The sequence below is a fragment of the Macadamia integrifolia genome, chromosome 13 (assembly GCF_013358625.1).
Source record: "Macadamia integrifolia cultivar HAES 741 chromosome 13, SCU_Mint_v3, whole genome shotgun sequence".
NCBI lineage: Eukaryota > Viridiplantae > Streptophyta > Magnoliopsida > Proteales > Proteaceae > Macadamia > Macadamia integrifolia.
The window spans coordinates 22,352,587-22,367,706 of NC_056569.1; the positions used below are offsets into that span (position 1 = coordinate 22,352,587).

Genomic DNA, 15,120 nt, shown 5'->3' on the forward strand with positions numbered 1-15,120 from the left:
AGCATGAGTTACATCCTATGATAGATTAACATCTCTTGAGCCAAAGAAAATATTTAATGACTGCCACATCATATTGCTCTCATGCCAAAGATATTCCACCTTTTTTGAATATATAACACCACCACCCAATAGAAGGTGCACTGACAATCTTAGCGCAATTGGGATTTCTGGGAACATTATACATTCTAAAGGCACCATCAGAAGAAAACAATAGAAAGAAATTAACTCAAGTAAAAGAAACACATGTTAACCATTGCATACACATTGAATCAAAGAACACGTAGAATACTCTCATAATAAACTACCAATAAATAATACAAAGGGATGGCAACAAATCGTTATCTCGAGATGATTGATTCAATCTCCATATTCAATAAAAACATACATGCAAATGCACGTGAGTACAAAAATTACTAAAAAAATCAAAGTTACCTATGTTGTCTTATGTCAAGAGAGAGAGAGAGAGAGAGCATTAATGATCATTGAAAGATTAAATAAGCATTGTTACAAGCAAGGGCAAGATGATATGAATATTTAGAAATAAAGTGTCATCATGATATAGATCCAAAATTGTCCTAACAACTCTGTTATATAGCCCCAAGTTTATGTCTTCGTTTTGAGAGAGAGAGAGAGAGAGAGAGAGATAACAAGAAACATAAGTTAGAAGGAAGGGGGATGTGAGGGATGCATTCATGGCAGAGCATTTGAGTAATAAGATCTTAAGATTTAATGGCAAAAATAATATAAAAAGATTAAAAAAAAAAAACCTCAAGATACCATGTTCACATGAAGAAAAATAATAATCAATGAGAGAGAGAGAGAGAGAGAGAGTTATATAATGAAAATTTTAACCAGTGAAATAAAGAGAGAAAGAGAGTAAAATATAGTATGTAAGTCTCCTACATTGCAACTTTGAAATTTAAAATTATTCTAAAACGACCCAATTGCCAACATTTGAAATCTCTCTCTCTCTCTCTCTCTCTCTCTCTCTCTCTCTCTCTCTCAAACACTATCTCTTGTGTTGCCTTTAAATGGAACTCCTTCTCAATTATTGAATTGATTAGTGTCGTTTTCTAAAACAAACTTTAATTGACTATTAATCCATACAATAAAATATGGATGAGTTAATAATTAATCTTCAACCCTCTTCTAATATCATTAATCCATACAAAGGGATGGCAACAATGCAATGTGGGAAGGAGATGAAGATGGGTAAGAGAAGTGAGAAGGGGTTTTATCAAGTTCAATTGCAGAAGTAGAGAGGGATGATTCCATCAATACCTCAGCCTCTACGTATCGTCAAAAAGCAATACCAATGTTTAGGAGAGACTGAATGTAACAAAGTTGAGCAACGGCAAGAGAGTACCTTGAATCGATTGCTTGTTTGATAAATCTCTTCCGCTCCTTACATAGCCGAAGCGCCTCGTTATTCTTGCTTCTAAAACTCGAATCACCTATTTCGCACTCGCAAAAGCCCACTCCAAGAAACAAAGTTCATTTTCGAAACTCCTACTTAAATGATCGTTTTTAAAAGCTGTTTGTCGCAGTTGCTTCCCTCAAAATCCACCGTTTCAGGGGAATGCAATAGCAAACATTGAAATACTCAAGAGGAAAGACCCAGTTAAGTGTAACCAACTTTCTCAAACCAATGGAGTCCACTGAAATAACCAATGGAGGCAAAGATGGCTCCATTCTGGATGAGGGCTTGATGAGCAAGGGAATGGTTGTTAATGAAGACTCCATTGAAATAACCAATGGAGGCATCTATACTCTACTCAAAATTTAGCCTATCTTGTCTCTGATATTGAAAGAGAGGAGAATTATTACAAAAAAAAAAAAGACAGGAGGAAGATGAATTTTTATTGGTACGGAATTCCTACGATATAGATTTTTTTACTTTAAATAAATCCTAAAAGATATTTTAAAAGGAGGAAAAAAGAGGAACGTGAGAGAGGAGGAATGGAGGAAGAGAGGAGATTGAGGAATTATTATTGATAAAGAAACCATTAAGATTTTGCTAGAAAAAATTCCTAAAATATAGATTTTTTTATAAAAATAAATCTTAAAAGATATTTTAAAAAGAAAAAAGGAAGAACGGTTGAGAAAGAGCACGAAAGGCTTATTGTAAAAGACATAAGGAGAGAGAGAGAGAGGAATTATTCTTGATAAGGAAACTAATAAGATTTGGTAAAAAAGCTCATAAAATATAGATTTAAAAAAAAAAATTCCTACAACATATTTGAAAAAAGAGAAAAAGGAGGAGCAAGAGGTTGAAAGGCTTATTGTAACAGAAGAAGGAGAAAGTGTGAAAGAGAGAGATAAGAGAGGAAGAAGGTGAGAGAGAGAGGGTGAAGAATTATTATTGATAAGGAAACTAATAAGATTTTGGTAGAAAAAACTCTTAAAATATACATTTAAAAAAAATCTTAAAAAATATTTTAAAAAGAGAAAAAAGAGGAACGGTTGAGAGAGAGGAGTAAAGGCTTATTGCAAAAGAAGGAAAGTGGAAGAGAGAGAGAGAAAGATAAGGAAAGTGATTTAAGTGATTTTTAAAGAATATTTAATTATTAAAATGTAAAATATAAAGGGTACCTACGATATCAAAAAAGTAAAAAAAATAATGAAAAAGATAAGATATTCAAATAAATAAGAAAAGTAAAATAGTCAGATGAAAGATTAGTCATGAAATATGAATACATACTTTTATATAATAATAATATTTTTTTTTTTTAGGTGAACAACGTACGTGCAGTGGATCAAGCTCATCAAAGGGCAGATGGTAGGTGGTAGATGGGGTTGATAGGTAACCACATGGGCAGGGTGTATTGGACAGAGAAGGGTCAAAGAGCTTCAATGACGACAGGCTGGACGTAGGCATTTCACATTAAAGATTACTAAAAGTCAGCAAATCTGTTGATCAAGATTACATTTCACAGCGTGGTACACGTTCCCTGCATTTGATAAGAGTTTTAATATAAATGGATATTTGTGGATTTAAGGAAGAACCATTCAAAGTTTCTTCTTCTCTTCAAGTAATAACAGAAAACTCTGATCAAGGGGAAGAAGAAGGAGAATGAAATCAGAGCCCATGGCCATGGCTTTCTTCCCCGACATGTTTCGTTGCATCAGTAGGCATACCAGAACCGCCTCCGAACCACAAATCATATGCAACGGCGAATACTGCACAATACAGAAAGCAGTGAGGAAATCACGATCCCTAATCCATCAAGATTCAACCAAATCGAAGAACAAGAATACGAGCCGGAGGAGATTAAAGAGGAAGATCTCTATTATTTCATTCTTCTCTAACTCATCAAAACCAAAACAAACTCGTCAAGTTTCTGCTGTTGCCAGTGCCACCGTCGTTCCATGATTTGGGGGTTTTTTTTTTTGAAAGGATCGTTAACGCAACGAAATTAAAGGAGGACATCTACACAGGGCAGATCGATTGAGATCGAGATCGGGATCGAGATTGAGAACGACGCGGCCCCGTTCACAGATTTTGCTTCTTACATACCAAATGGTAATTGGTAAGTTATGGTCTGCTCTGTTCATGGATGATTGAAAACAAACCTGTTTAGTCTTGGGATTCGATGGTGTATTTTTCTCAAATTTTGCCCAAAGCCTACTGGTTCTTGGTGGCATCTTTTGTCCTGTAATTTTGTAGGTTTCTTTTTACCCTTCGGGGTTTAATATATTTATCATTTATCAGAAAAAAAAAAAACTTAAATTTTTACAATGAAAAACTAAATATTAATCTAAAACATTTCCTGCAACTCTTACCGTTGTTATGCTATTTATTTATTTATTTATTTTCATGGAGATGTATGTGTCGGAAGAGAAACAAATTAAGGCGTTGTCCTGGAGTCGAATTCTCATCGGTACAAGTCAAGGGAACAACATCCTGGCCTCTGATTTCCATCTATAGAACACGACAAGGATAAAAGACTATTTAACTTCGATTCTGATGGACTGAATATATTTCATAACAAATCGAAGCAAGATGCAATGATATTTTCAAGGAAAACCCCTATGAAAAATACACATTATTCCTTATTTTTTTTTATTGAATCGATCGTAATTACTACCACAAATAGGAGCTAAATAATAGACCTATGATTCAAATTGGGAGTTCTTATCGTAATTCACGACTACTTGATAAGGGGATTCATAGCAATGGCCTATTTCTTTACATCCATCGCGCAATGCATATAGTTATTAATAAATAGAAGAATCACAGTATACACTTTCGTGTGCATACTAGTGAAAGCATTATGCATGTTTGGTTGAAATTACCTTGCGCTTTGTTAATTTACTATGTGATGATTTTTTTGAAAAAGACCAAAGTATTAGGGAAAGAATTTCTTATTTAGTTGTGCAGTAGGAAAACATTTCCTCGATTTTCATTTTTTTTTTTTTTATTATTTTTATTTCTCCATTTCTCACTTCTGATCAATTGTGTTACTTGTGTAACATGTTTTATATTGGATTTTTATTTTTCCTGAAAATAATTTCTCACAATACTACAATGGGCCCTTAGTGATCGTAATCTTGGTGGACATGTGGAGACATATTTTACGTCGGTGTGGTTGTGTGTGTGTGACCCACTGTGTTTGGCTTAATGCAATGGGCAGGCCATTGTTGCTGCATGGTAATTGCCGCATGGAACAACCACATTGGATAATGGTAATTCGATAGGAGAATCGTCACCGTCATCGTCATCTTTATCTTCATCTTCTAATTCTCTACCTTCTAGAGAAAGGTACAAAATACAAGGAGTTTGTAGGTTTACTAACCTGAAACAATGTAATGTTATAGTCCGATTAAAAGTCAAAGTGGAACAAGAAAGAAGCGAATAGTTCAATAATTAAAAAAATAAATAGAGAGCTTGTGTGATAAAAGTGGATCATATGATTGAGTTTGACTATAAATTTGATATGTGACCAATCAAGAAAGTGATCAAGGTAACCAATGATTGGGATCAAATCCAAGGATCTTCCATGTGGCATAACCAATATCATATAACTAGTGTTACAAAAATAGTCATTGCATTGCAGTTCAGATCAAACTGCAATTTTATCAAGAAGTAAACCCCAAAACTTTTGCTCTGAAAAAACTAAAAAATAAATAAAGTTTTCTGTTCACATTGTCAATTTTCAATAAAAAAAAAAAATTTGGGCAAAGTTTTCCTTCACAGCGCAATTGAAGGGACGAAACCCCCCCCCTCGAGTGAACTAAATGGGCTGTGGTGAAAGGATTTTTGTTCATTGTGGCCTTAGGGAAACTCGGATAAAAAATTTGTCATGTGGCTGAGGTGGAAAAATGAAGAATTGGAAAATATATTGATGACTGAATAAATTAAGGGAAGATATATGGTTGAATTTGAATGTGAAATTTCAAACAAGGTCAATTCAGACCATTGTCTACTTCAATGTGGCACAACTGTGTAGTCCAGATGAGATATATATATTTTTTTAATGAATAGGATTTCCAAAGTTCCATAAAAAACAACTGCTCTGATTTCAAATGTACTCATCAACTGGTTGCAAGGATGGCAACAGGTGAGTTTCAACTCAATGCCACACCTGGCCTTCTTAAGATATCTCCCAATCCTACACTAGCTTTCCTCATGAAACATGCAAGGTGCTTACCAATTCTGACTATGACATACCTAGAGCGGGTACCAGGGTGGAAATATCCAAGTTCTTCCAATACTGCTCTGGACCCTAACCTAATAAGCTCATACCTTACCTCTCCAATGGGGGGAGAGGGGAATAGAGCATTAGGTTAACACACCTCATTGCCATCCTAAATGATTTCATAGCTATTATGAGGGATATTTGAAGAATGAGTGCTAAAGGAAGTTATATTTTGATGGGTAAGTTGATATAAAACTATCAACACATCTACTAAGTGGTTACATAATCATTCAAGGACATCTTTTTCCAACATGCCAGACACTTAAACATAGGAACTTGAATTACAAAGTAAACAAATCCAGGCCATCTTGTAGATCCATTTGCTGAATTACTTTTATATTATAATCTTGACCAGACCCAGGTTGTTACTTTTGCCTATTTGATGTTTGACCTATGAAACAGTGGGAAACAATGATCAGAATCGGTAAATGAACCAGGGAAATATATGGAGGAACATGAAATAGAATTGATCGAAATTGGCTGGAATATAAGTAGTGTTGAAGACAAAACTCTCAAAGCGCTTTAGAATCTGAATGTCTTTAGTGTTGAAGACAAAACTCTCAAAGCGCTTTAGAATCTGAATGTCTTTTGGAATATAAGTAGTGTTGAAGACAAAACTCTCAAAGCGCTTTAGAATCAGAATGTCTTTCTTTTCAACCTTCTTTGGTTGCTTTTTTGACTCTACACCGCATCAACTGCAATGGAGACGGCTGTGTCATTTCCCCATTGTCTGAGTCCAAAGTGGTACAATTACACAACAACAATAGCAACAACAAAGCCTTGTCCTAACTTAATGGGATCCATTAAATAGATCCAATGTGGTAAATGTCATAAAATCAAGGAAGACCAAGACGGGCGCACCAACATAGATGTCCTACTTCCCTGGGAATGGCTCCACCATCTTGCTTATACACTCCCCTCATTGTGCTCTGCTCTTAGCCTGCTGAACTCCCACATGACCTTCACTGTCCGCTTCCCATGATGTATGCACCATCACTGTAAATGCCAAAGGTTTGCACTTCGGATCCATTCCTTCCACCACTAACAGACCTCAAAATTGTAAAACCTCGTATCAAGGCTTTTAAATTTCTCTACCCTGTGAAAGACCTTACAAGTCCCAGTTCATAGCTCAGGTGAACCCGAGCCCATGCATTTCAGGATCTAAGCTCAATCCACAATTCTAAAAATGACCTCAATTTGCTTAGATAAATAAAAAAAGAGCAACCTAATGCACAAGGCTCCTACTACTACAGGGTCTGGAAGGGGCAAATGTATGCAACCTTACCCCTTTTGCAGGAGATACTGTTCCCAAGTTCCAAAAATTACAATGTTAAATCAACAACATATCACAAATACCTCCCACTTTTGCAATGTGAAAACAAGAACATATCCCACCTTACTACACCATTCTAAGAAATTACAACGTGAAATCAACAACGTATCAAAGATAGATAATGTTTCATCAATTTGCACTCAGATTTATCAGACACTATTCATTTCCAAAATGACCTTAAATTTGTTTCTCCACCAACTAACAAGTGGAAGCAAAGACATTTCCATGGAATCCAAGTGTCCATTTCACCACATTCATGTAGGACATCAAAATGTTAATTAGGACCAATTTGCTCAGCTCTAGAAGTCAAATGATTATTATTCAAAAAAAAAAAAAAAAACGTAATGATTAGCAATGTAAACTGCTGATTCTACTGCAATATTGCAACTCTTTAATGTCAAATATGTCAACCTACTGAAGTTCATGGTTCACAACACATCCATGATCCATGAAACCAATGTAAAATCCCTTGATTTTATTGTGTAGTTTGCTAAATTCCCACTTGTCTGACAAATTATGCTAGACATATCACATACATGCGAAGTTAACATCAACTCAAATCTCAGTTTCCAAAGATACTTCCTATCATCCAAATTGCCACTAGATGCAACATGGACCTGAACCTAATTTAGTGTTTCCAACACGTACTAAACCCTTCCACTGTTTTTTGCTAGTCCAGCCCCTGGTAGGTGGAGATACAGGGTCGTGTATGGAATAAAGAGAAACTTACATATTTGCATGTCCACCAAAAATACAAATAACCCAGCCAGTCTCCTCTAGATGTCCCTGAAATAAATCTTCATTCACAAGATGCACATTCAGCTGCAAAAGACCAGCAAGTCAATTCTAACCTATAAGGCTACAACAGTTCTCAACTACAATTCTGGTTCCAAGATCACAGCTGACTTCAAATTTGAAATGCATCAGTTGAATGATATGCAATACCACATTTCCATGGAGAGAGCACATAACAAAACACTGTAGTAGATGAAATTCCTTCTTTTAGTCCAACGTCAGAACCAAGAATCATCAGCAGGCCAGAGATAATGAAGACAACCAAAAAATCTGAACAATTGATACCCATCTCATGATAATGTAAAAAAAACATAATCCAATGGATTTCCCAATTATACCACCTACTTTATATGAGCTACCTAAGTTGCATGTTCATGTGCAGCAAATGATATATCTTCCCCAATTCATGTCAATATCCTTGGCCAGAATAGCAAGACCAAGAAAGCAACTAATTCAACTGACTTGGTTATATCTTTCAGCAAAATCCCAAATATCCCACTGAAGAATGTCGTAGCCTTCAACTTGTCTTGTTATTCTTTTCCATGGGTAACTCGGTGAATCAGATAAATGCTGAGGTCTTGTATCCAAGACTCAGTGAATTTCTCCTCTCATCCTCGGCATCAGTCCAGAAAGGTGGATTTACAATAGATACAGTTGTCAATAACTTGACATATGATGCAACGCTGGAGGTGTTGGAGGAGACTTTCCTAATGTAAGAGAAACTGAACTCCTGTTTGAAGAAAATAATGAATCCTCTCCTTACAACAAAAGCCAGTAACTCTTAAACTTGCTTCTCGTTCCCTCTTTTTCTATGAAACACTACCCAAATTCAGAGCTGCAATGCCAGGTCTGGTTGTTGAGAGTCGACCAGAATGCCAGAAGATTGACGCCCTGGAGACCCTGATGACTGGAACCCAATGTTCAAGTCCGGAGGCAGTGTATCCTGTTTCTGCTTTGGTTGATTATGTGGCACAAGACCATGCCATCGGGGCTGCATCTGAAACCTTGACAAGTCGGTTGTTAAAAGTTGAGGGAGAACGACCGGTCTGTTGCTTTGAGACCGTGGATCATCCCCAAAACGGACAGGTTGTGGAAGGAAAGCCCGAGGGGAGAATTTATTTTTCTCTTGCTGCAACTGCAGCCCCCCAGAACCATGAGATTCCTCACAAAATCGTGACACAGGTGGGTGTTCTCTAGCTGGGTTGTACAGAGAAGCTGCGGCAATCTGCATTTTGGAAGGGCTTATATTGTCTGTTGATTTAAACTCTGCAGTTCCAATGGACATCCAAGAGTGGGCAGCAGTGACGGCAGCAGTATTTGAATCATCTCTTCTTAAGGATGGATTGAACTGCATAGCCTGTTGAGCACTAGCTGAAGTGTGATTCGAAGATTTCTGCTGGTTTTGTGTCTTCTCGGCCAACATTCTCATCAACAAAACTGGGTCACTAAAACCCTGCTCCTGATTTCCGTGGGGAAAGTATGTTACTTCCCTGGTGTGTTGGTTAGGAACAAAGTCCGGGGATGAACTGTTTACTTTTTTACCATCCAAACAACCACTCACAGCTTTACCACTAGGCAATCCTCCAGCAGCAATTCCATTGGTTTCGTTTTGCTTGAGGGGTACAGATTGCACAAGATTTCTGTTCCGGGAAACCATATCCATCAACCTTGAAGTAGTCATTTCGGAACTATAATCAAATTGCTTTCGTGGGGCTATCTCACTGGGGTTCCCACTGACAGAAGAGCTATTCAACTCAGCTTTCTTGAAGACATTAATATCCGACTTTGGTATGCTTATTGATTTCTGCTGCTGACATGCAGCACCAGTGAGTAGTTTGGTCCCAGTAACACCGAACAATTTCCCATCCAAAGTAGGCCCACTAACAGGACTCACCTTTGCAGGTTCCTCAGTCTTACTAGGAGCTGCCATCTCTGATGAATTCTGAGTTCTGAAGCCCAGGTTAGTATCTTGCATGGCCGTCAACCCCTCTGCATTCTTCTCCTCCTTTCTTAAAGCAGCAGTACAGTTCAAATTTGTACCATAGCCCAGTTGTTTCCGAGTATTTCTGCCAACCATTAATACCGGGGTTGGAAGTGGTTCATATGCCCCAACCCAGCCATGGCCAAATTTCACCTCCACAGGCAGGGACTGCTCAATTTTCCGGGAGGCAACTTTCCAGGCAACAGGTCCAAGAGTTGCAGCAAAACGAGCCAGGCTCCTTGCATAGGAATGATCTGCATGAAGACCGACCTGATTCAGAAAATTGAAACCAGATGAGCATAGAAGCCAAGGGTGAAAGGGGAGAAATCAGTGTTTTTATGACATACATCAACCAGCTGCTTGCTTTCGCCTTCAAAAGTTGTAAAGATTGAATCCATTTTAACCACAGGATGATTGGATAAATTATAAGTTGTGCGACGGTTTTCATCAATCACAAACAACTTCCTTCCAAATTTAGATGGGAGCCCCTTCCCTAAAGCAGAAGAGAAAACAAAGCAATTAGCAGCAAATCAAGTGAAGAATGATGGAGATAGGGTGCTCAAAACATGCCTGACTTTAAAGCTGCAGTGAGGACAAAAAGTTTATGATAATGCAGGTCATATTGCAGAAATTCTCTTGGACTTAAATTCATTCCAAAGACGAAAAGGGGTTACATTTATATTGATATTGGCAAACTCAGCCAGCTTCCACATGAGTCCATTTGTTTCTAAAATACTCTTCCACTTCAAAAAATTTCTCAATCTCTATGAGTTCAAAAAGGCGAAAAGATTCCTGGTTTGGCCAACCATGATCCTTCCTGGTTCTCACACCGATTTCTGCCATTTGGGACGATGATGTGGCTTTTCTGGTCATAGGATATTAAGAAATGTTTTAGATTGGCCACATGTCAAATTACAGCCTCAGATTCAATCATTTACTCTCCCATGTATGTCCATGCATCCCCTGGTAAACTGTGCAGCACTTGGAAGTCCAGAATTTGCAGTATTCATTCTGCCATGTGGCAAATTCCATTTGGGCTGAAACTTGACATGTGAGCAGAGGATCTTTGGGTCTACTTGTCCACCAAATTTCAGCCCCATACGACTTGCCAAGTGGCATATATAGGTCTGTCAACCAAGGATTTGTTCCTGATTAGGCCAACTAGAAAACTTCCTCCTATTCACTCAAAATCTAAAGCAGATCTAAATCCCTTGTTTAGCCAAATTATCAGCATCCTGATTCAACAATCACCTAATTTTCTAAAGAATGAAGAAGAAGACCATAATTTACCTGACTGTTGTTCCTCTGTCTTTTCTGGCTTATTATCATTCAGGGAAGAATTTCCATCTACAGGTCCATCAGTATTGTTAGGCTTCTCACAACCACCAGCTTGTGTCACATTTGACCAGGTACAGATATCTCCCATTGTAGCAAGAGTGGCACCTGAGGAGAAATCAGAGCCGACAGGCTCCTGCACAGTCCTGCAATAGGGCTTTTTCATTGGTTTCTTCATGGCAGAATTGGATTTGGTTTTCTGCTCTGATTTAAGCTCTTTCTCAGTGCGTGCAATATCAATCCTTAATCTCTGGAATTTCTTTCTTGCTAGCTCTTGTATGGAGCGTGCCTTTTCAAAATAATTAAGTGATAGACATTAAACAGTAGTATATAAGCTTAACAAACAAAAGAGAACAGAAATCAAAAGTCTTACCTGTTTGAAATATATGGTTTCTGGAGCATTATATTGCATTGCATTTGTGCAAATGAGGAAAACATCACTCTGCATCCAAGACAAACAAAGTTTAGGAGCCAGTCTACAACAGTATCCAAAGAACCAAGGGCATCATTTCTCTCCCCTAACATTAAATCTGTAAAGGAGGCATTTAAATTCTCTTGGATGAATAGAACAAAGCAGGACAAGGAAAAAGGAGGCTACCTCTCACTGCCAAGAACGCACCATTATAATCACTATGCCGTCACAGTTTGAATTACAAAGAAGGTACTTAAAGAAATGGCGACCAAAAGTAAACAACTAAGTTCTTGACATTATACCTGGTCAAGCCATAATGCTACATTTAGAATGTCCCTTTTTAATCCATGCAACTCATTTGAATTATCAAACAACAATAACTCAGCCCTATCCCAACTAAATGGGGTCGGCTATATAGATCATTTCCCTTCAATTAGCTCTATTTGATGTCATACTTGATACAAGGCCTAAGCTATGTATGTCTTTCCTCACTACTTCTCCGAAGGTTATTTTATGTCTGCCCCTATATCTTTAGATCCTTCAATCTGAATCAAATCACTCCTCCATACCGGAGCATCCAAAGGCCTCCAATGAACATGGTCATGCCACCTCAAATGAATTTCTCGTAGCTTATCATATATCGGAGCTACTTCCAAACAAGCTCTAATATGATCATTCATTAATTTATCCTTCCTAGTTTAACACTTATCCATCTTAACATACTATCTCAACTACACTGCGTTTATCTACATGATGCTTCTTAACTACCCAACATTCCGCACCATACACCATAGTTGGGTCATATGATCATCCAATAATATTTTCCTTTTGAGTTTTAAAGGAATGCATCGATCACAAAATACTCTGGACACACCTCTCCACTTCATCTACCCTATTTTAATTCTTTGTGAAACATCATCCTCCGTATCAAAGGGCAATAAATATAACTTAGTGCCTCTGTCTCTCATAATCGCATCATACCACATTATCAACCTAGGCTTTTTGCATTCTTTGGCACACATGCCATCTGTCTGACAATCCGAAGCTTGTGAGATCTAGCTAGTTCACATATAGAAATGAAGCATTGAGAAAGAATCATAGAAGATTTTTAAATACATAAATATTGAAAGGAAAATGTCCTTTCCACGGCCCATTAAGAGGAGCTTTAATATCTACCGCATTGCATATTTAGTTAGCAATCAAATTTTGTAGATGTTTTCTTTGCCAAACCAAGCACCCCCACCCCCCAAAAAAAAAAAAAAGAAAAAAGAAAAAAGAGTTTGGCATAAGGTCTACATGGGAACATGAAAAGGATATAAAAGGAAATTCTAGCACTGCGTCAGGGTATTTAGGATAATGGGGAACATTAAAAGAAAAAAGAGAGATTGAGAAACATTATCTTTAGATGGAAGGACTAACACCATCGGTCTCACTGGAACTCATGACCATCAATCTTTCTGCTACTCTTTCCTTCCTTTAATTTTGTTTGCAGAGACAGACAGATAGAGATGACTAGGATTGGGTATAAGAATGGTGAGACAGCTGTCCTTGTAAAAGTTCTCAACTTATACTTAAGCTTGCCTGATTGTAGTATAGAAACTACCCACATATTCTCTTAGATACCTGAAACAAATTTCTTCTAGTTAAGTTGTGCTGAAGAAATTTCATATCATGACTCGACATCATGTAGTCCAGTGATCCACCATGATGACCAGTATGTGCCTCCAGCAAAAGCAGACATTTTTATGTTATGAGGAACTTACAATAATGAAAGTCCTCATCAAGGAGAGGTACCATCTATTTGAAGCATTGTCAAGCTTATCATCCGATACTAACCTCAACTAAGCAAAGATCATTAACCAAATAGTTATATGTCAGTCAACTATACTTGTGAAAGACTTAAAGAGCAATGCACCATTGAGAAATTCAGTGTCATCAAATTAAGCTTTCACTGGTTTTTAGTAAGGCCATAACTGAAAGATCACTGCTGCTCATAGTTGTCATGGTGCCTAGGCGAACCAAGGCGCCAGAGCCTGGAGGGGGTGAAAAAATAATTCGACCCGAACAAGGCACCAAAAAAAAAAAAAAAAAAAAACTGGCCAGGACGCCTAGGCATTGCCTATGCCTTGACAACTATGGCACTGCTAATAATATAGACAGAGAATAAATGGTTCCAATTTTGGGATGAATAAGAGTTTGGAAATAAGAAGGATTTTCTGAGCACTTAGCTCCAGCTTGATTTAATTTTTTAATGTAAATATTTGCTAGAAAGGTAGAGGATATGACAAAAGAAAGAAGTGATCGTTCGAGTACTCCAAACCGCACAGAAAAATGGGCCAAAGACTTCACTTCTATTTTTGAAAATTTTCACGTATAAATAAAAATGTTGAATCCATTTCATTTTATTTTCTTTTTAAGGAAACACAATTTGTTTATGTTATTAAGGAAACACATTTTGTTTATGTTATTAAGGAAACACAAATGGAGATCAAAATCTAAGAATCCTTTGAGTTCGCAATTACTTCAATATAAATACAATAGTTACTGCAATTTAGCATACAGTAGGCCTTGGCACAACGGTAAGGTTGCTTTATTGTGACCTAGTGATCATATGTTCGAGTCAGGAAACAGTCTCTCCGCAAAGCAAGGGTAAGGCTGGGTATATTATGACCCTCCCAAACCCCGCAGTGGCAGGAGCCTCGTGCACTGGTATGCCCTTTACTGCAATTCAGCATGTTCATAAGTAAGTTTCAAAATTGTTTGAGAAGCTGGTACCCATGGATCAAGGGATTGCAATCGGCTTAGACAAATCACAATCTAGATTAGTCTGGATCAGCTGATCCTTAGCTTAAGTAAACTTGGATACATAAGTACTAAACTTAACCCAAATTGTCCATGAAAGATCTAGGTCCACATCAGACACTTCAGACAAGGAATAGCCACTCCTTAAAGCCTTGATGATTGTTCACTCATTGTTGACTTCCACTTTAGGAAGGTAATTTCTTCACGTTGTATTCAACCATTTCCATGTGGAGCACCATACATTCAACCAACTCAAGCCTAAGAAAGATGTGGAACATCATTTACCTCATTATCATAGGATAGGCATCAGTAAGTATGCCTTGGAGGCCATCACACCCATTAGAAACTCGGCAGGGCCCACAAAATCAACGACATTAAACAATCATGAGGTAAGACAAACATATACATAACATGCCATGGTTCCTGCAGTGCTTGACCCAGTCACATATCATTTCCCCATGTAGCATGTCTTTAAGACTTTAATTTTTACCTTCTTTTTTTACATAAAAACAGCAGGACAAGAGACTGGATTTTTGTAGCTAAATGATGATGTAGATATGAATTTCTTTAAATTCTCCCAACCTGGAGGAGAGGAAACATTGTAATTGGATTTATAACTTTACATAGAGTATCTTACATCCTATGACAGGTCAAACATAGTGAATTAGGGAAACATTATGGTAGGTAGAAGACGGCTATTACTGTGTCAGAACCTCAAATCAATGCACGACACAGTTATTAATCAACCAAAAAAAAAAAAAAA

General features: G+C 37.4%; 1 protein-coding gene across 1 annotated transcript in view; it reads right to left on the reverse strand.

Moving 5' to 3' along the window:
• Positions 1–7,481: 7,481 nt before the first annotated feature.
• LOC122059644 overlaps positions 7,482–15,120 on the reverse strand; it is a 10,071-nt gene continuing 2,432 nt past the window's right edge. The window contains exons 6-9 of the mRNA XM_042622567.1: positions 11,517–11,585; positions 11,099–11,432; positions 10,156–10,301; positions 7,482–10,078 (exon numbers count right to left, since the gene is read on the reverse strand). Of these exons, the coding sequence (XP_042478501.1) occupies positions 8,657–10,078; positions 10,156–10,301; positions 11,099–11,432; positions 11,517–11,585 (1,971 nt within the window). The 3' untranslated portion in view covers positions 7,482–8,656. The remainder of the gene's footprint in view (positions 10,079–10,155; positions 10,302–11,098; positions 11,433–11,516; positions 11,586–15,120) is intronic.